We start from the raw sequence: 18,625 nt of genomic DNA on the forward strand, positions 1-18,625 counted from the left end.
CAATTATTTCCTTTTGTGAAGTCTGCAATCTATATAAAAAAACTAACAAGAAAATATTATCCTCTATTGTGTACTTTTGCAATCATTTGTATTCTTGATAAAGATAACATTCATAAAGTCAACATTTTATAATTCTCATAATTTCATATGCTTTTATCAATACAGCTTAATTTGTTACACTTCGCTCTGTTGCATTTCGTAGAATAAGGATAGGTGGTCAGCATGTCGCATGCATGTTTTAGCACACACATACATACGTACATGGTTATACCACTAGTTTTCATTAGGTGCAATTATTAGTGTGCATTCATTCATTAAAAAAACCTACAAAACCCCCCAAAAAACAACCATAGGTAATATATAAATGAAATATAAAAGAACAAAAAGCAATGAAATGAATGCACTGTCATTTTGCATAAAATTCACCATAAATGTTACTTAATCTAATTATGTTTGGTGTAATCTTATTAATCAGAATATTATGCTGCCTAATAATTGTTGCGTTGATGCACTGATCACATTTTGTTTTTACCTCCAGGGTATTCATTATGTAGGAGGCTATTCTGACTAGCCTTGCAAGTGAATCACAATAAGTCAAGAGTGGTCATTCAGGTTACCATGTCACCACATATCAAGAAAGTTGACAATGGTACTTTGTTCTCCATAATACATATTTTTAAAAACAAGAAACCCCACCATTACCACTTAAATTTTGGTCAGTTGTGTTGTTTAAATATAAACATACACAGAAGTATTAGTACAATGAGGACAGTGGTATGAAGAACAAATTATCAGTGTGTTTGTAAATGATGGAATAATAATGAAAACTGTAAACTTTTTTTCTTTGTTTTGTAAACTTCATGTGTCATTACCAGGGCCCCATTCCATGATGCAATCTTAGTGCTAAGATCACAGGGAGTGGATATATGCACTTACGGTGATCTTAGTGCTAAGATCACAGGTAGTGGATATATGCACTTACGGTGATCTTAGCGCTAAGATCACAGGTAGTGGATATATGCACTTAAGGTGATCTTAGCGCTAAGATCACTTCATGGAACGGGGCCCCGACCCATAATTTATTTTATTACCCTAGCAGGCACTCAAAATGGGAAAAATAAAAATCATAATTTCTCACTGAGAAATTATCATGCATTGGTCTAACGAACAAATACTATTGGATGATTTGACGCTTACAAACCAATGACCTTGTCAGTACTAAATGACGTCATCACGATATGGCAAACACACACAATGACGTTATGTAGTTTAAAGAGTTTGCATTTACGGCTGTCTGTTTTTCATGTTAAATTTATAACAAAATGTCATTTTAATGCAATTCATTATAGATTTTGTACCAGAATAAAGAGAACTTTGTTTTTAAAAATTATCTATAAACGTGATTAAATTACAAAGTCATAGCAATACTCAGAACAGTGCGTAAAGTGGTTTATATCATTACTATTCATACACGTGCATTGCATGTGTGTCGAAAATAAAGGCTTTTAGAGAAAAAAATAGCTCAGGTAATAAATAGAATAACAAATTCGGTACCAGTTATTATCAAATTTACGTCCCGCATGAAATAATTTTCATTTGTCACTCGCTAAAGCTCATGACAACTGAACATTATTTCACTTGGGACAAATTTGATAATAACTGGTAACTCGTTATTATTCTCTATAGAACTTGCACATGGGTTACCAGGCTCTATGATTATTTCGATGTCTGTTTGCACATTAATTGTTTGCTGGTATTATAGTCAGGATATCTAGTGTCATATTCGGTGGAATCTCATACACTGCAGTCTAATTTGTCCGGTTGTTTCCACATTATGAATCGAAGACACTGTCTATCTGTTATTTTCTACCAGGTCGGATCTCCAAATCTCGTTATCAGTTTATCTTGATCGACAAGATCCTTCTGAACCTTCTTCCTCATGTAGAATATTGGGCAGTCACGACTGAAAAGACAATTTTATAGCTTTAGAAAACTTCTGTGTTTGAGATAATATTTTAGGCAAATATTTAAAAAATAAAATGTTTTTGTCATGTAAAATATCACAACAATAAAACACCAACAGTTGTAACTTGTTACGTTGAGTGCTGTTTTATCATTTTTTTTAATCCTGCAACCACCGTTTCTATTGAAAGAATATGAAAGAAAAAAAGAAATGTTTTATTTAACGATGCACTCAACACATACCACAGCCTTTGATATACCAGTCGTGGTGCACTGGATGGAACGAGAAATAGCCCAATAGGCCCACTGATTGGGATCGATCCCAGACCGACCGCACATTGAGCAAGCGCTGTACCACTTGGCTACGTCCCACCCCCGAAAGAATATGATGACAGATAAAGCAAAGTCATATCCGGCTACTAGCAGTTCCGGCTACTAGCAGGATATGACTTTTGATGTCATTCATGTGACATCACACGCATAGATGCATTACAAAATTGCTCATATGACCTCTACATGTAGGTCATCGTACAATGTGGCTGAAATAATAACTTTTCCCCTTAATTTTTATAGTCTGCAGGATAAAGATAATAACTAGTTAATGACAATGGGTATCTGCTTTATCCTGTTCAGGCCAAATGAGAAATTCCGCTCGGCAGTGCCTCATGTAATTTCACAGGATAAAGCAGATATCTGACATCATTAACTAGTTATTCTCTATATATTATATAACAATATTCTGTCTAAAGCAAATGTACTATTACTAAGCAAAGAAAAGGATTTTTTATTTTCAACAGCTCAGCACATTTTTTTCTACAGACTTATCTCCTAAAAATGACAATACAGGTACATGTATGATATAAACAAAAGCCAGATGAACATACCACCAAAACAGTGGTTCAGAATACAGGAAAGCAAACATGTTAAATTTGACCCAATCAAACCATACGCACTATTCCTACAGGGCTAGCTCTGGCACTCGCCAAGTTCATGTGATACTTGTTATTTTATTAGAAAATAACTGTGTTTCAATGTTTGAAGTTTAAACAGATGATTTGGCGAACTGTTTTTACGCACCCAGAGCTAGCCCTACTACTACAGTCTGTCCCACAGAGAATGACTTTTTTCATGCTATGGAATTCACTACAACTTATTTATTTCTGAGCCAATTGATTTGTACATTGTACACAAAAATTGTGTTTTTATGTTATTTTCCAAAACACTTTTACTTTTCGTCTTACGTCAAACCAAACTGAAATTATTTACAAAAATAATTTTCATAGACTGATGGGATGGACTATAGGTAAAACGATCTACCTTGTGCACAAGACGTCTTCGTGCAGACTGCCCTGACAGCGCTGACACTGTGTCCAGAGTCGCGAGAATTTCTCCTCCAGTCCCTGGAGCTGCATGATCTCCTTCTGATAGAGCTCCGACTCGCGTGCCTTACAGTGCTTACACACAGCAGTGCCTGGAAGTAGAACACAAAACGTGCCGGTCATTTGAATAAATACCTCGGTCAGTATCAATTTCTTCGGTCCATAAAGCCTGATATTGCCCTCAATGACGGTCAATAAGAATATAGAGAATAATACATGAGTGGTCGTTAGATACCATTTATCTCATGAGTTGTTTTAAAATGTACCTAACAAGCGAAAGTGAGTTTGATATGTTTTTAAACGAGTTGTGAGATAAATGTATTATTCTATTTCTTACATATCCTCAAAAACCAGGTTTTAAGCAAATTTTACCATCTTTTTCGACTAAAAGTTATTTACAGCTGTTGTACTTGTGTCACAAACACATGAATGTCAGGTTAACTATACATCACAGTGTAATCAATTTCAATCGTGTAGTTTTTCATTGGATGCATGGCATTGGTGACCTGGTCATCACCTAGCAGCAGCCAGTCGTATGTCTTGAAATTGTTAACACAAGTACATGTGTTAACAACCATGTGTAACCAAAAATTACGCATGGTGTTCTCACCAACGGGTGTGTAAGAAAATTATTTTACTCCCACCCATTCAACAAAAACAAACAATGTTGTATAAATGTCCAAAAAAAATAAATTCTTATTTTTTTAAATTAAATAATCAGGGAACATTTTGTTTTCAAAATCTTGATTAGCGATATTTCTAGTCAGTTGATAATTGATTAGCAAATAAACTGTTTTAAAATTGTGTAGCGATCTCTAAAACAAACTGTTTCCTGATCATGAAATAAATAACACCATAACATACCTGAAAATACTTTATACTAAAAGTATACACTGAAAACAACAATATACATGTAGTTTCTCTGTTTTCTTTGTTTTTGTGCATAGCTAGGGATGGGAGAAATCAATATTCTAAACAAAATGTATTTAAAATGTAATCACTAGTGAAGATAGGCCTACAGACTATTTTTTCCTGAATAAAACAAAACTGCCCGAATCTGGATTACAACGTTTATTCATATTAGCATTGCTGCCAAACAGCTATATAGGGTTGCAAATGAATCGCCACATATTTTTACATGGATTATTATCAATTAATGACCATCACTGAGGGCAACACCATGTTTTATGGACCGAAAAAAATTGATATTGACCAAGGACAACAGCCGAGGTCAATATCAATTTCTTTGGTCCATAAACATGAAATGTCCGAAATGTGGTCAATAAACATGAAATGCCGGAAATGTGATCAATAAATGTTTTATTACATTATGTCATCCATAAGACTCGTACATTCCTGCTTTGTTTATCAGAATCAAAATATGTCAATGCTTTCAATTTCCCGCAATGCGTTAAAACCGATGGGATTTAGTGACGTCGCATAATTCTATGACAATGTATGACACGCAGAGGAATGCAGAAATAAACAGTTGAAACATTACCAAGACAAAAATTAAATTCGAAACATTATAACCAGCAAGTGTCAAAATCATATTAATAGCAAAATAAAACACAAAATGTGATAAATATGAACATAAATTTATACTGAACAATTACCATTTTTTATTTGTAACATAAAATCCTGAGAGTGCCGATTCCAAATGCATTTTGATGTATCATGTACGTTTCAAAATCTGCCAGATATTCCTTACACAATTCGACGATTACTGACCTTGTCTTTGTCGTATTTGTGGAATTAAACTCAGTATGACTAAAGATTTGTTGAAGGACAGCAAAGCGTTTTGTCACAAGTGTGTGCTTGTTTACATTAGAAGTAGCAGTTGACGTTGCATTACGTTAATTACTCAATAATTGTATAGAATTTTGCCTCATCTTTATTTTCATTGGTTAAATCTCCCAGGGCAATATCACTTTTGATGGACCGGTGGGACCGTCTCAGGGCAATATCACTACTTACGGAAGGTCATGTGACTGGTTTTTGACCAATAAGAATACAGATATATTTTCATTATGTAATAACTATTATTGTTGGTAGAATGATGAAAATACATGGTGAAAAATGTTCAGGCCAGCTCATTTTGCCTGAATTTCTCTATTATTTTTGTCCGAATTTGAGGATTTTCTCCATCTCGTACACTTACGCTAGTGAATATTTAACAGACCCAGCAGATTTAAATTGTATGTGAGAGAAAGCATGTTATACCCTTAATGTATGTACAGTGAAACTTCTCTAAACCAGACCCTCAGTAAACCGGAATTCCCTCAACACCGAACTTTTTTCACGGTCCCGTGTTTTACGCAGCTTTAACCACTGAAATAAACACCTGAAAACCGGAAAACCCCTCTACTCTGAATACCGAACGAATTTCCGGGTCCCGTTTTGTTTATTCAATACAAATTTTACCTCTGAAGACCGAACAATTAAAAACTCTGAAGGAGCATCACCTGTCTCGACCATACCAATTAGTTGTCAAAGTCGCGGTGTTACTAACTATACCAGATGGTATGCGCATGCTCGGTGTAGCGTGTCCGGGACGTGTTTGAGCGTTTGTCGAACAATGCTCTAATTAGTCTCTGTTACCTAGATTTCGGTTAAGCCTTGTCATTCAATTAACACCTTTAAGTTTGTAACAGGAATAATCATGTGCACTGTGTTTATTGGGAATGAGATTATTACCTCTTCCAAACAAATTTATCGCTGATTATTTTACACGAGGACCCGACAAAGCAACCATAAATTTAATTCATTGCATTCTCATTGTCTCTGTTCCACTGTTTATTTAGACAAATAAGTCGGCTTCTGTTTCCGATATGTTTCGTAGGTACGTCAATAGCATTTCATTTCCATATCGATTGTCAACATGTCCGAACGTCCAGCAAAACGGCGTTGTGTAGAGTTAAAATTATTAACAAATACAAAAGTTTACCCAAACCAACATTACAGTCACTAAGCGATTCATTTGGCATTGGGAAATCGACTGTATCTGACATAATCAAGAAAAGGGACACCTATAAATCGCAGTACGAGAATAATGCAAATGGAAGTAAACGAAGGTTTAATAACGCGTGTAAATTTGACCGACTCAACGAACTCGTTTGGCAGTGGTTTTGTCAAGCATGTGCGAAAAACATTCCGGTCAGTGGCCCAATAATTCAAGAGAAAGCAAGTGCATTTGCGAAGGAATTGTCAATTACGGACTTTAAAGGATCTAATGGTTGGTTGGACCGATGGAAAGCGAGATATTCTATCAAAGGATTTAAGGTTAGCGTTGAGAGTGCAGGCGTTGACGGTGCAGTGGTAGAAAACTACCGCCAGAGAATTCCAGAGATTGTTGGGGATTATTCACCAGAAGATGTGTTTAATTGTGACGAAACTGGTTTGTTTTTCCGTGCCCTACCAACGCAAACGCTTTCAGTCAAAGGTGAACCATCCAAAGGCTGTAAATCATCAAAAAGAAAGAATATCTGTGATGTTTGCCTGCAGTGCTATTGGGGAGAAACTAAAACCGCTCGTGATCGGTAAATCTCAGAAACCACGCTGTTTCAAGAATATCAATGTGGGGCAACTACCGGTGACATACGCTGCTAACAAGAAGGTGTGGATGACAACCCAGATATTTACTAGCTGGATAACCTCAGTGAACAAGGTAATGGTGAGACAGAAGAGAAAAATTATCATGTTTCTTGATAATGCAACTTCACACGGGCCTGATCTTCAACTGAATAACGTGATTTTAAAGTTTCTGCCTCCAAACACCACTTCGCACCTCCAGCCGCTTGATCAAGGGATTATCCGGGCTTTCAAGGCTAGATATCGGAAACACATGCTTCGGTACCTGGTGTCTAGGATAGAGGTCGCTGATAATGCAACAGAACTTTGCAAACAACTAACACTCCTGGATGCTATTAACTGGCTGGCAAGTGCCTGGGATGAAACCAAGGAGAGTACAATTAGTAAGTGCTTTGTTGGTGCAGGATTTTCGGCAACCGGCTCAGTGGCAGAAGACGACGAAGAAGATGAAGACGACATTCCTTTAGCACGTCTGGCACGTGAATTAGATGCTAACATCGATACAAATCGTTTGGATCAGTTTGACAATGATGCTCCCATTGAAGACAATTCGGATAATTGGGAAAACGAGTTACTGATCAACTTCCGTGATGGTGACCATGATGAATCCGAAGATAATCGCAGTGATAACGAAGTTGAACCCGAGATTTCTCTGCTACCTGGAAGCGACATGACCTATGTCGAAGTGTTGGAAATGGTCAGCAAATTGAAAAACTTTGCTGTTTATAAAGATGAACGATTCCTAAAACATGTCCAAGATATAGAATCTTTAACACAGGCTACAATAGTTAAGCAACGATGTGTTCGTCGGCAGGTAACAATGGAACACTTTTTTAAGCCCGACTGTTAAAAGAAAAACTCAGAACATTTCTTGATGTTTCAATGTGTTACATGTTCCAAATGTATTTGTGTTATTTGTTCACAAAAGTTCAACAATCTACATAAAGAGTTTCCACTTTAATTTGGTTATTGTTGGTTTATAAAAGCAATTTAACACACGTTTGTACCTTGGTAATATTAATAGTAAAAATTAAAAAATGGTTATCAAGGCTGTTTCTTAAAACCTGAGTAAACTGAATACCCCTCTAAACCGAACATTTTATTCGGTCCCAAGGGTGTTCGGTTTAGAGGAGTTTCACTGTAGGAGGAAAATGGAGAGATACAAACCTTCGTGATCCAAAGGTGTCTTACACCCAATACATGTGCTCTTCTTCTTGGTGAATGCAGACAGACCTCCGACCTTCGAATGGACCACTGTTCGCGTTCGCGTGTGGTCACCACCTGTCACAGAAACCAATAGTACAGAAAAGAAAAAAAAAAGGAAAAAAAAGAAAAAAATGGAAATGTATTTCCTTAAACTCATTGTTAACAAAGAATTTAAAATAGAAAGACAATATATTGGATGTGCATTTTCTGACTACTTTAGTGACATGGAAAAAAATTTTTGTAGGTTATTTAAATGAGCAGAATACTTGGGCACCTCATTAAATCTGGTACCGATATACTGTAAATCATAAAATTAATAAAAACAAGATATTAATGTGAAAAAATATATCTGATGTATGCGTTGTGTTTTCAACCACTATCACCACCAAGTACAATGGCAACATAACAGCTGTGTGCATGGATAGAAGGAAAGTACTAGTTTATGTCTATCATGTAATGATAAAAAAAAATACAAATGAAAAAGAAATGTATTCTGTACAAGCAAAATGAACAGTTCATGAAATGTTGTTGTTCTTGCTTTTCACACTGAACAGATTTACTACTTTAGCTCCACACCTTGTCCTTTCTGTGGTGCTCTGCGTAAGAGGTGGAGGAAATTACTACCAAATAACACAAATGGTTAGCTTCCACTAGTTTTATGGTCTAAATAAATACCAATCGATATAAAATAAAACCAAAATAATTTAATGAAAACTTTGCATTTTTTTTTTTGTAAGTTGCTTTTTTCAACATGCATTAATAAAATGACGCATTTTAGTGTGTACCTGTCCCAATGTATTAATATCACACACAAATCTGATTTTGCATAACCTATTTTTGTCGACATAACTGGTTATATATATATGGACATAACAGGTTATGCAAAAAAGGATATGGGTTACATGAAAAAAAATTGTTTGGCATAACCTATAAATGGGTTACACAGATTTTCTATTCCCAGGTCTGATTAAACATTATTTTTCCCAGAATCCTAATTTATAACATCTAATGTTAATACACATACGGAGTAACACTGATTCAGCTTTCTTTTCTCCCAGGATGGGTTCAAAGATCCTCAGTAGCGGTTTAGAAAGCTGGTTCTCCAGGTAGTACTGGGTGTCAATCGGGATGTTGTTTTCCAGCACGTAAATAGGATCCTGATGAGATTAAAAAACAAAATACATTTAGCATGCTCCATTTAATATGTGTATATTAACTCCATCCCCCAACCTACTTTCAATAATACATTAATTTAACTCAAAACCAAACTTTGATACTAGTCATACATGGTGAATACTTTATCTGTTTATTGTTTGGAAAATTATTTCTCTTTTTTTTTTTTCTTTTTTTTTTTTTAGAAACAAATGAATAAACAAGAATTTCGTGGAATTAAATGTGTCATCTACCCATACACTTATTCAGCATCACTGACAAGAAAGTTGCATCCACAAGATGTTCATCTTAATGAATGTTAAAAAAAATTCAATTAAAAGTTTTTTTATTTGTTTTCACATGCATTGTGATGGACATCGCTAGGTGCCACTATGAACTACCCGTAAGTTTCATTCATCTAGGACTAAATGCAAAACTTTAACACAGAGTTAAATGCAAACATTGACACCGTCTTACCTATATCTCACCGTTTTACTTTGTAACAGCGAGACAACAAATGATACATCGACACAAAATTAAAAAACCATTCATTTGTAAAGCATTATGATCATTTTTGTAATTCTGAAATGAAAACAATTGCTACATTCCTCACCTCTGATTTCATATAAGCTGCTGTGCCCTTGGGAGCTGCAATGATCACGTAGGGAACTCGGTCTCCTAACTGGGGTGCACTACCGGGGTCCCGTTTCCTCATTCTAGAACAGAATGAGTACACATCTTAAACACCAAATCTACAGAATATTTTTAATATTTGCACAGTTAGAATAGTGTGTACAGACTAACAATAAAGCCAGCCAGGCATAGATGACCAAGTACAAGTGTTGCTTTCTGTTTCACTAATTCCCAGTGTGAATGATGTCACTACAATAAGTGTAAAATAACTTTGTTAAACCAAAATAGAGGGATCTACGAGTGACAGCATTATCATATTATAACAGTACTTTTGGGGACAAATTAAATTTATATATTATTCAGTTGATACTTTCTCGGTCCATTTAATAGGTCAGCTGTCTATGCTATTGTATTTGCTGTATCCAGTCTAGGTTAAGAGTCAGTCTGTCAAAGGACAAAATCAGACATTCATACTGGTATGCCCCTCATTTTAATCTGAGGGGTGCAAATTATTGTGCAACCTAATTTCAATAAACCACACTTCTCCTCTATCAATAATTATTTTGAGAAGTGTGATTTCCCCTTCCTCAGTGGTTTGAAGAGACAAATTTTTACGTTCCTGGGTTTTTAAAAAAATTAACGTCTGTTAAATGACATTTAACATTTATAACAATTGAATTTATCATACTTGTTGGCGAGTTCGACATGTGCCTGTTTCCCCGAGTAATCATCGTCCGTCTTGGTGAGCTCCTTGGTGATGACGAGCTGAGATATGTCGACCCGGTTACACAGCAGGTCAGATATCATTTGCTTTGTGTGCTCGATAGCTCCAGTCGGATCTCTACAAAGAAAAGAAACAAGAGATGTCATGACATACATGAATATTTGGTGTATTGAACAGCTCGTTGTCAACCAGGCTTCAACTATTTCCACTGCCTTCGGCATCAATTTGATATACAGATATTAAAAGTATTCTCGCTATCCCATTTAATGTGGGTGTTGCATTTTCCAACCCTACTTTTACCCCCAGCCACCAACCCTATTTTGAAATGAGCTTACAATGAAGATAATTTTAAAAACTGTTAACCATTTAATGTAACTGTCAACCATGTAATTTAAGTGATACTATTTACATCCTAAATCAAATACCACACCAGGGTAATAATGGTCGAAGACGAGGTTAATTTAACAATTTGATAATTTAGCAAAGAGCTTAAGCAAGTGTAATTTAATGGCAAAACAGATGTTTTAGCCAAGAGATATGACACTCATAATAGTTAGGATCAATGCTTGTAAAGGTTATGAAATCAACTGTCCTGGCCTCCACAATGATCGTTTGTGCATCAGCTATGCAATTTTTTTCACATCACTGATTTACCATTTGTGTAAAATTTACTGAATCTTCAATCTAGCAGTATATCTTTTATTTGGTTTTTCAATAATAACCAAAAACAAACAAAAAAACCCAATAGAAAATGCATACTAAAATAGGTTATAGAAATATTTTTTAAGATAAGAAACGTTTCAATCTACTTATGTCTGATTGTCTATTACCTGTCTATGAGTAAGAGCTGTAGACAGGTGTTAATGAGGTTGGCTACCAGGGGGCTGTTGTCACGGCGAACTGTCTCAATTCCCTTACAGTCCATCTTGTCGTGCTTCACCGGGTTTGTCCAGAACAGACCGGCGTAACGCTTCTTGTTGATCAGCAGGTATGGGAAGTAAACCTGGAGATACATCGCATACAAACATCATTAATAAACAGCAACAAGGGATCTTTTGTAAATACTTTGATACAGACAAGAGAGCACATACCATAGCTTTTATATATGACTTGTCAAGGTTCAAATTTGACAGGGGACAGGCAGCAAAACACTTGAATTGTCTTCTCTTTTCACGAATACTTAACTTCACCTCTAACCTGTCACTCCACACACACACACACACACACACACACACACACACCGGCACACACACACACACACATACAGGCACACACACACACGCACACAGGCACACAGGCACACACACACACACACACAACTGCTTTACAATGGACTGTTCTGAATATTCCAACATTCGATTGGCTAGAAACTCCAGTCACATGATATTAGTGATAATACAGGAACCTGAATTGAAATACATACCACAATGTATTGCGAAGACAAATTCTCTAATTTAAGTTCATTTTGTATAGATTCGTCCCGAACAAGTGAAGGTATTGTTCCTTTTTAAAACTGATAGTTTTTGTTTGGATATATATGTGTGACTAACACACATACAAAATATATAAGCGCAATATACCGGAATGCTAGAAAAATATCACGATATGTATTGTTAAAATTTTATATTGCAGTATACTGGTATACCTGTTAAACAGCGCATCTCTACATGATGTATTCTTCCTGAGCCATAGGTCAGAGGTCAGGTTATAGTAGAAAAGGGGGGAATTGCAACAAATCTACTGGATGGGAGAGAGTCAGTGATGTAACATCGGACATCTCAAGTGTATTTCAGTGTAATTACATATTTTCTGAATTTATACGATTTACTGTATTCTGATTGGCTGACGTCACTAAAAAACCAAGTGTTATCCTTCCATAAACCTCATAAAAATACGTCATCACGGAAGACCAAGATCGAAATAACCGCACAACACCAACAGTCACTACACGTAAACAAAAGTTAATATCAAGGTCACTTTGCGATAGAAAAAAACAAGACAAATCTGCACATGAAATTGTTTCATTTTTTAAAAAGAAGTTATAATAAAGATATATACACTGTTTTTGTTGATTCAATACTTATTTTTATTTTTAGCGGACAATTTCCAATAGTATGTATACATGTATTCCTACGCTTATTTACAGAACATGGTTGACGGTAAGAACGAAAGAAATTATTTTTGAGTGTTTTAAGGTACACTTCTTGTACTGTTCGCTACGCTACGCGATTTTATACCATTTGTGACTTTTATACATCGATAAATTCCTAAAAAATGAGAAACAATTCTTATATAAATGACACAAGCATATGTCTACATGAATTACTGATATAATACAAGATACCTTCTCAAACTCCAGCTTGATTGGCTTGACAAACTTCTCTGATATACTCGCTGCTGCCTCTTGACCCAGCTCCATGGCTTCTGCGACTGTCGCCACTCCAAACCGGCACATCACCGAATCAGTGTCGCCATAGATGACCTTCAAGAAAATTAATTTATTTCATTCTTCTATATTTTGCAGTAACCAAGTAGAACACGTTTGAAGACAATACAACTTACAAAACTAAATGGTACATATAGAGTATACTACATGTGTGGCCTTTAGATACTATTTATCTTACAAGAAGTTGTTTTAAAAAGTATCTAATGAGCGAAAGCAACTATTTCCTACAAATTCTAAAAAAACTAAGATTTAAAATATATTTTAACATCTTACAGACTTTGCTTTTTAAGGTGCGCAGGTGCGATAGTGCTCGTACGGCACACATAATTTCAATCTGACGAGTGTGAAAAACAGCGCATGTTACACTCAAAATAGATGGGTATATTTATTTCCACCGTTTACAAAAATAAACAGTTTTCATAGTTCATTTAGCTGATAGGAAGGTCCTTTTATTAAAACAATAAAAATTAAAAACATGGCAGTGGCTTCCATGCAGTCGTTAAACTGGTATTTCTCTTTGTTGAACACATCGAGAAATACTGGTTTAATAGACAGTTTTGTAGACGTACCAGTCAAAATGCAATCGGAGTTACACTGCCTATTTTATTTATTTTGGAGAGTGATTTTTTTTTCACTCGCCTTAGCAGTTATACTGGTCATATATTTACAAGTGTGTGTCATCTATTTCGCAAAGAAACTTACATCATTAAGGAAAATGGAGCATTTTAAGGACAAAAGAAAATGAAATATGTGTATTTCTAACTATATTTGCTGTACTATAATAGTAATAAGAATTGTGGTTTGGTCGTAGATTTATGTTTACATGCAAAACTAGGCTTACGATGTTTTGTGAAATTGGGCCCTAATTGTTTACGTTTTATGCCCTTTCATATAAGTTATGTCTTTACACTGTGATTTACCAACTATGAATTAAAGTGGAACATAGTGAACATACTTTACAGTATTATTTGCCAAAAAGCTGAAACCGTTAAAAACAATTAGTACTGGAAATAATATTACTGTCAAAACTATAAACAATATAACATAATAAAATGAAAACTAAACAATGGCCACTAAACACTAAACTAAAATTAATAACAAACCTTGGCATTGTGTTTGTATCCGTTTTCAATGGTGTACTTCTCTTCTACATACTGCTTTGTCTGCTCAATCATCATTCGACCAAATGCTGTCACACTCTTTTAAAAAAAAAAAAAAAAAAAAAAAAAGGACTTAGTGTGGAAAGAATTTTTTTAATGCATTGTAAGTTTGACAGTATATTTATAACATTTTCTAACTATAAAATTGAGCATTTTCCCAATAGATTCAATTATATTAGTAACTTACGATCGATATTACATGTCCAGCAGTCAATGATTTATTACCTCTTGGATTTACAAATAATAATTACAAGTTATAAATACACTATAAGTTATGCAGCATGAGATGTATGCAAAAAGAGTACTTCATATCATATGATACTAGTCATTACTAACTGTTACACAATGAGAACGCCATTAACCCATTTACTACAAGTTATATTTCTCCTCTGTAAGTTATTTACTGCCTGTGAATTTCTAAGAAAGGTAGTCCTATATGCTATTCCTTTGTAATCTACCTGTGATATTCCTTAGCAAGGTAGTTATGTATATAATTCCTATGTAATACCTGTGCTATTTCTTACCAAGGCAGTTATGTATGTAATTCAAATGAGATTTCTTAGCAAGGCAGTTATGTATGTAATTCCTGTGTAATAACCATGATATTTCTAGGCACGGCAGTTATGTATGCAACCCATGAGCAATACCTACAATATTTCTTAGCAAGGCACTTACATATATAATTCCTGTGTTATTTCTAAGCACGGCAGTTATGTACGCTATTCCTATGTAATACCTGTAATATATCTAGGTACGGCAGTTATGTATGCTATTCCTGTGTAAAATGTGATATATCTAGGTATGGCAGTTATGTATGCTATTCCTGTGTAAAATGTGATATATCTAGGTATGGCAGTTATGTTTCGGATTCCTATGTAATACCTGTGATATTTCTAGGCAGGGCAGTTTGCCCACTTGAGCGCCAGTAAAACCGTACACTGAGTTAGCACTGATCTTCAGAGCCAGCTGCCGGCCATCCAGCACCTTCTTCTTAAATGGATCCGTTTCCATCTTCAAGTCGGCTTTGGCTCTGAAAACAACACAGCAATCTCATATATTTAACCTTGCTCGGTAACAATGGCTCTGATACAGAGAAATAATAGAATACAGAAGGGTGCTGTTATCTCTGTTTGAAGTCACGATGCTCAGATCAAAGATGCTATTCCTTCGGATGGTGAAAACCTTAGCTTTACCAGGCTAAACATCTCTGGCCTTCTGGATGGTGTTCTCGTTGTTTGAAGGGTTGAAGTCTCGGACTTTCTCAGAGTCTCTCGTTACTGTACATCAGAAGCAGCTCAGCAAATCCTGTCAACCAAGGGGAGATATGCGCTTCAAACTGGGAAGGTGTTGACTTACATCCACTTGTGAACCAAATGGAAATTTCCATCATGCATTTTTCTATAACTATGCACCCTCTTCCCTGAAGAGTGTAGAGGATTTGAGATCATAGGCCTAATACATAATGCTGACTGACACGTGAATAGCCATTATACTATGTTCTTATAGTCATTCCTTGCTACTTACAAACACTTAAATTTTATTTTCTCTTCATGTCAGTTGCTCCATGTTGTAGCTGGTACTGTGACAGTATCTCAGCATCTAACAGCGGAAAACCTGATTACACCATCGACAGACATTTTCATAACTTCTAGGTCCTGTTTTACAAAGCAATCTTAGTGTTAAAATCACTGTAATCACCTAACTACCTTACACACTTAAGGTGATATTAGCACTGAGATATATTGTGTCAATTCAAACTGTTTTTAACTTACTTCTTTCGTGCTCCAAGTAGATTCTCTAGGATTTCTGGCAGAAGACCTTTTCGTTTGGTAGCCTTGCAGAAGTAGTTTCCAGACGGTGTCTTTATGTACTCTTCTGGACTCAGACTAAAGAAAAAATGTAAAATAATCACAATAAAGTAAACAATTGTTTACCGACACAATTACAACCCCAACTCCCTTGCTTCCATTAAATCAAATGAAAAATATGATTTAAAAAACCCCGTCAAAAAGCCCCCACATAAATCTATGAACCCGTTGAAGATTGACATACCCTTCTTTCTGAATTGTGGTTGGATTGAGCAGTGATGTGTAACACAGGTTGTGAGCCATCATGATTGATGGATACAGAGATGAGAAATCCAACGTTGCAATGGGAATGTCATAGTACCTGAAATGTAAACAAATTAAAAGTATTGTTTGTTATTTCTTTTACATTCATCGGGTATGAACAAACAAAATTATCTGCAAACTGTGTGAATTTTTTTTTTCATACCCAGATGAACGTAAAAGAAATAACAGACAATCCTTAGAATTAAATTTGAATCATACATGCTAATAATAACACTAAAACGTCATACTTTATTTTGAACTATTTTTTATCCATAAACAATAACACTCAGTAAGACAACTTACCCATATAAAATAACGTCATCAGATATGACGTTCCCTGATGACGTAATTTTTACATTCATTGAAAAATGAACAAACTCCCGTTGCTACATCTGGATCAATGGGATGACATTACGTTGTAATGAATGTAACAGAAATTTAATTATTGTCTAATAAACAAACTGTTACAGACATATGAAGGTTGAACATAAGAAAAGCAACATATTTGATATTTAGTATACTGCAATGTAAATTTAATGTTTACACACCCTTTCTCTGGTTCTATAACAGTAGCACCTTCAAATTCATCCCCTGCATCAACTTTGTGTGTGGGCAAAACCAAATCTTGTTCCTTAGCCTGGAATAAATAAGAGTTATCAAAAACAAAAACAAAATGATAATTTAAATAATGATAATAATAATAATAATAATACATTAAACTAAAATGTTTTAAATTAAAAAAAAATTAGGTTTTGTTTATTAATCATATGTGGTTAATGACAGAAGTAACAAAAACAACAATTAATATTTATATAATTTTTTTTATAAAAAATAAAAATAAAACATACTGACAGTTTATTATCTGGCCTCAGATTACAGTTATCTTCCCATTTGGTTGTCCAAAATCCGGAAATTTGACCGCGCAAGTAGTCTGCTGTTTGACTGTGATTATTTCATGGCAGACAGCTATGAAGTGGCAACTATTTGACTGAAGTGACAGGGGATAGCATATAGTTTGTAAACATGTGTAACTTGTTGACATTGAAGACTTGTTTGTGGTAATTCCGGCCCATGCAAAAGTAGTGCTTTTTGTGTAAAATGGGAGTACTCCGGCCTGGTTTAGAGGGTGTGTCTGTTTAAACCAATATGCTGGGAGAAAGAGCTGGACAACAGGGGTTGTCCTTTTCAGGGTATGTGTCCCCCAGGCAGGCAAAGGTACATACAAAACGTCACGGGCCTGCTGATATTAATAAAAATGTTATAGCCACTAAGCCTATATAGAAACATATAGCGAAATTAATTGTGGTCTGAGGCTATCTGCAAGAAACCAATCAATTCTTAAAGGGAGATAATTCAAATGATGAAAATCTAGAGGGTCAAACTGAGGACTTGTGTACCTTTCTGAGAAGTTGTGACATGACCTTGATCTGCTGTCCGCGAGACAGGAGGCAGGAGAAGGGTACGCCCGTCACTCGCGCCATCTCCATGTAGTTGATCACACACATCAGCTTCTCCAGCAGACGCAGTGGCAAGATGGCGTCCTTCAGGCAGTACACGGCCAGACGCCGTCTCGTCTGGTCATTTCCGTTCTGAAAACACACAACCAATACAGCAACATGGATTACAATTTAATTAAAATTAGCTCCACTATTACATGTGGATTTAACAGAAGCCCCTTGGAGCTCATGTCCAGTTGACCTTTCATTCAACCAATCAAAACCTTACTTGCAAAATCATGCCAGTGATTTGAAAAGAATTTTAAAACATTTGGGATTATGCCGAGGGTATACAAGATTCGGGTGAATTATGAAGTATGCCGGAAACTAATTGCAGTATAAAATTTTATATAAAATTTGTTTCAAGACAAAACAGCAAAAAAACACCCACCGTGATGGTATAGCCATAAAATCTGTTTATACTAGTATACAATCCAGAGTTTATTGATGCACTTTCCCCCCTGTTTTTTCAATGTTGAAATAGACCAACAAGTTCGCATATTGCATAAATAGTCTCACCCGATATTTTTAGAATTTGTATGCTCCCGAATAATTCTACATAAGGCAAAGTGTAATTGGTCGATATTTAAATTGTTATTTATAGATGAAATGTCACCTGGACATGAGAATCCACGCAATGCTGTTAGATCTACTGGTAGACCCAGTAGAGCTAATATTAATCAGATTGCATGGATCAGTCAGGGAACATTTTCTTCAGTATGGCATCACAATTCACTACGGAAGTTTCTGAGATCGTTACGCAAT

General features: G+C 35.5%; 1 protein-coding gene across 3 annotated transcripts in view; it reads right to left on the reverse strand.

Moving 5' to 3' along the window:
• Nucleotides 1–1,339: 1,339 nt before the first annotated feature.
• The window catches only part of LOC121382242 (DNA polymerase delta catalytic subunit-like), a 53,567-nt gene continuing 36,281 nt past the window's right edge, over nt 1,340–18,625 (reverse strand). For all 3 annotated transcript variants that reach the window (XM_041511769.1, XM_041511771.1, XM_041511770.1), the window contains exons 12-25: nt 17,762–17,953; nt 16,913–17,001; nt 16,306–16,422; nt 16,026–16,139; nt 15,136–15,283; nt 14,197–14,292; nt 12,992–13,129; nt 11,478–11,650; nt 10,612–10,764; nt 9,904–10,006; nt 9,163–9,295; nt 8,100–8,213; nt 3,280–3,433; nt 1,340–1,963 (exon numbers count right to left, since the gene is read on the reverse strand). In XM_041511769.1, coding sequence (XP_041367703.1) covers nt 1,867–1,963; nt 3,280–3,433; nt 8,100–8,213; nt 9,163–9,295; nt 9,904–10,006; nt 10,612–10,764; nt 11,478–11,650; nt 12,992–13,129; nt 14,197–14,292; nt 15,136–15,283; nt 16,026–16,139; nt 16,306–16,422; nt 16,913–17,001; nt 17,762–17,953 — 1,821 coding nt within the window. In that variant the 3' untranslated portion in view covers nt 1,340–1,866. The remainder of the gene's footprint in view (nt 1,964–3,279; nt 3,434–8,099; nt 8,214–9,162; nt 9,296–9,903; nt 10,007–10,611; nt 10,765–11,477; nt 11,651–12,991; nt 13,130–14,196; nt 14,293–15,135; nt 15,284–16,025; nt 16,140–16,305; nt 16,423–16,912; nt 17,002–17,761; nt 17,954–18,625) is intronic.

The sequence above is a fragment of the Gigantopelta aegis genome, chromosome 9, assembly GCF_016097555.1.
Source record: "Gigantopelta aegis isolate Gae_Host chromosome 9, Gae_host_genome, whole genome shotgun sequence".
Taxonomy (NCBI): Eukaryota; Metazoa; Mollusca; class Gastropoda; order Neomphalida; family Peltospiridae; genus Gigantopelta; species Gigantopelta aegis.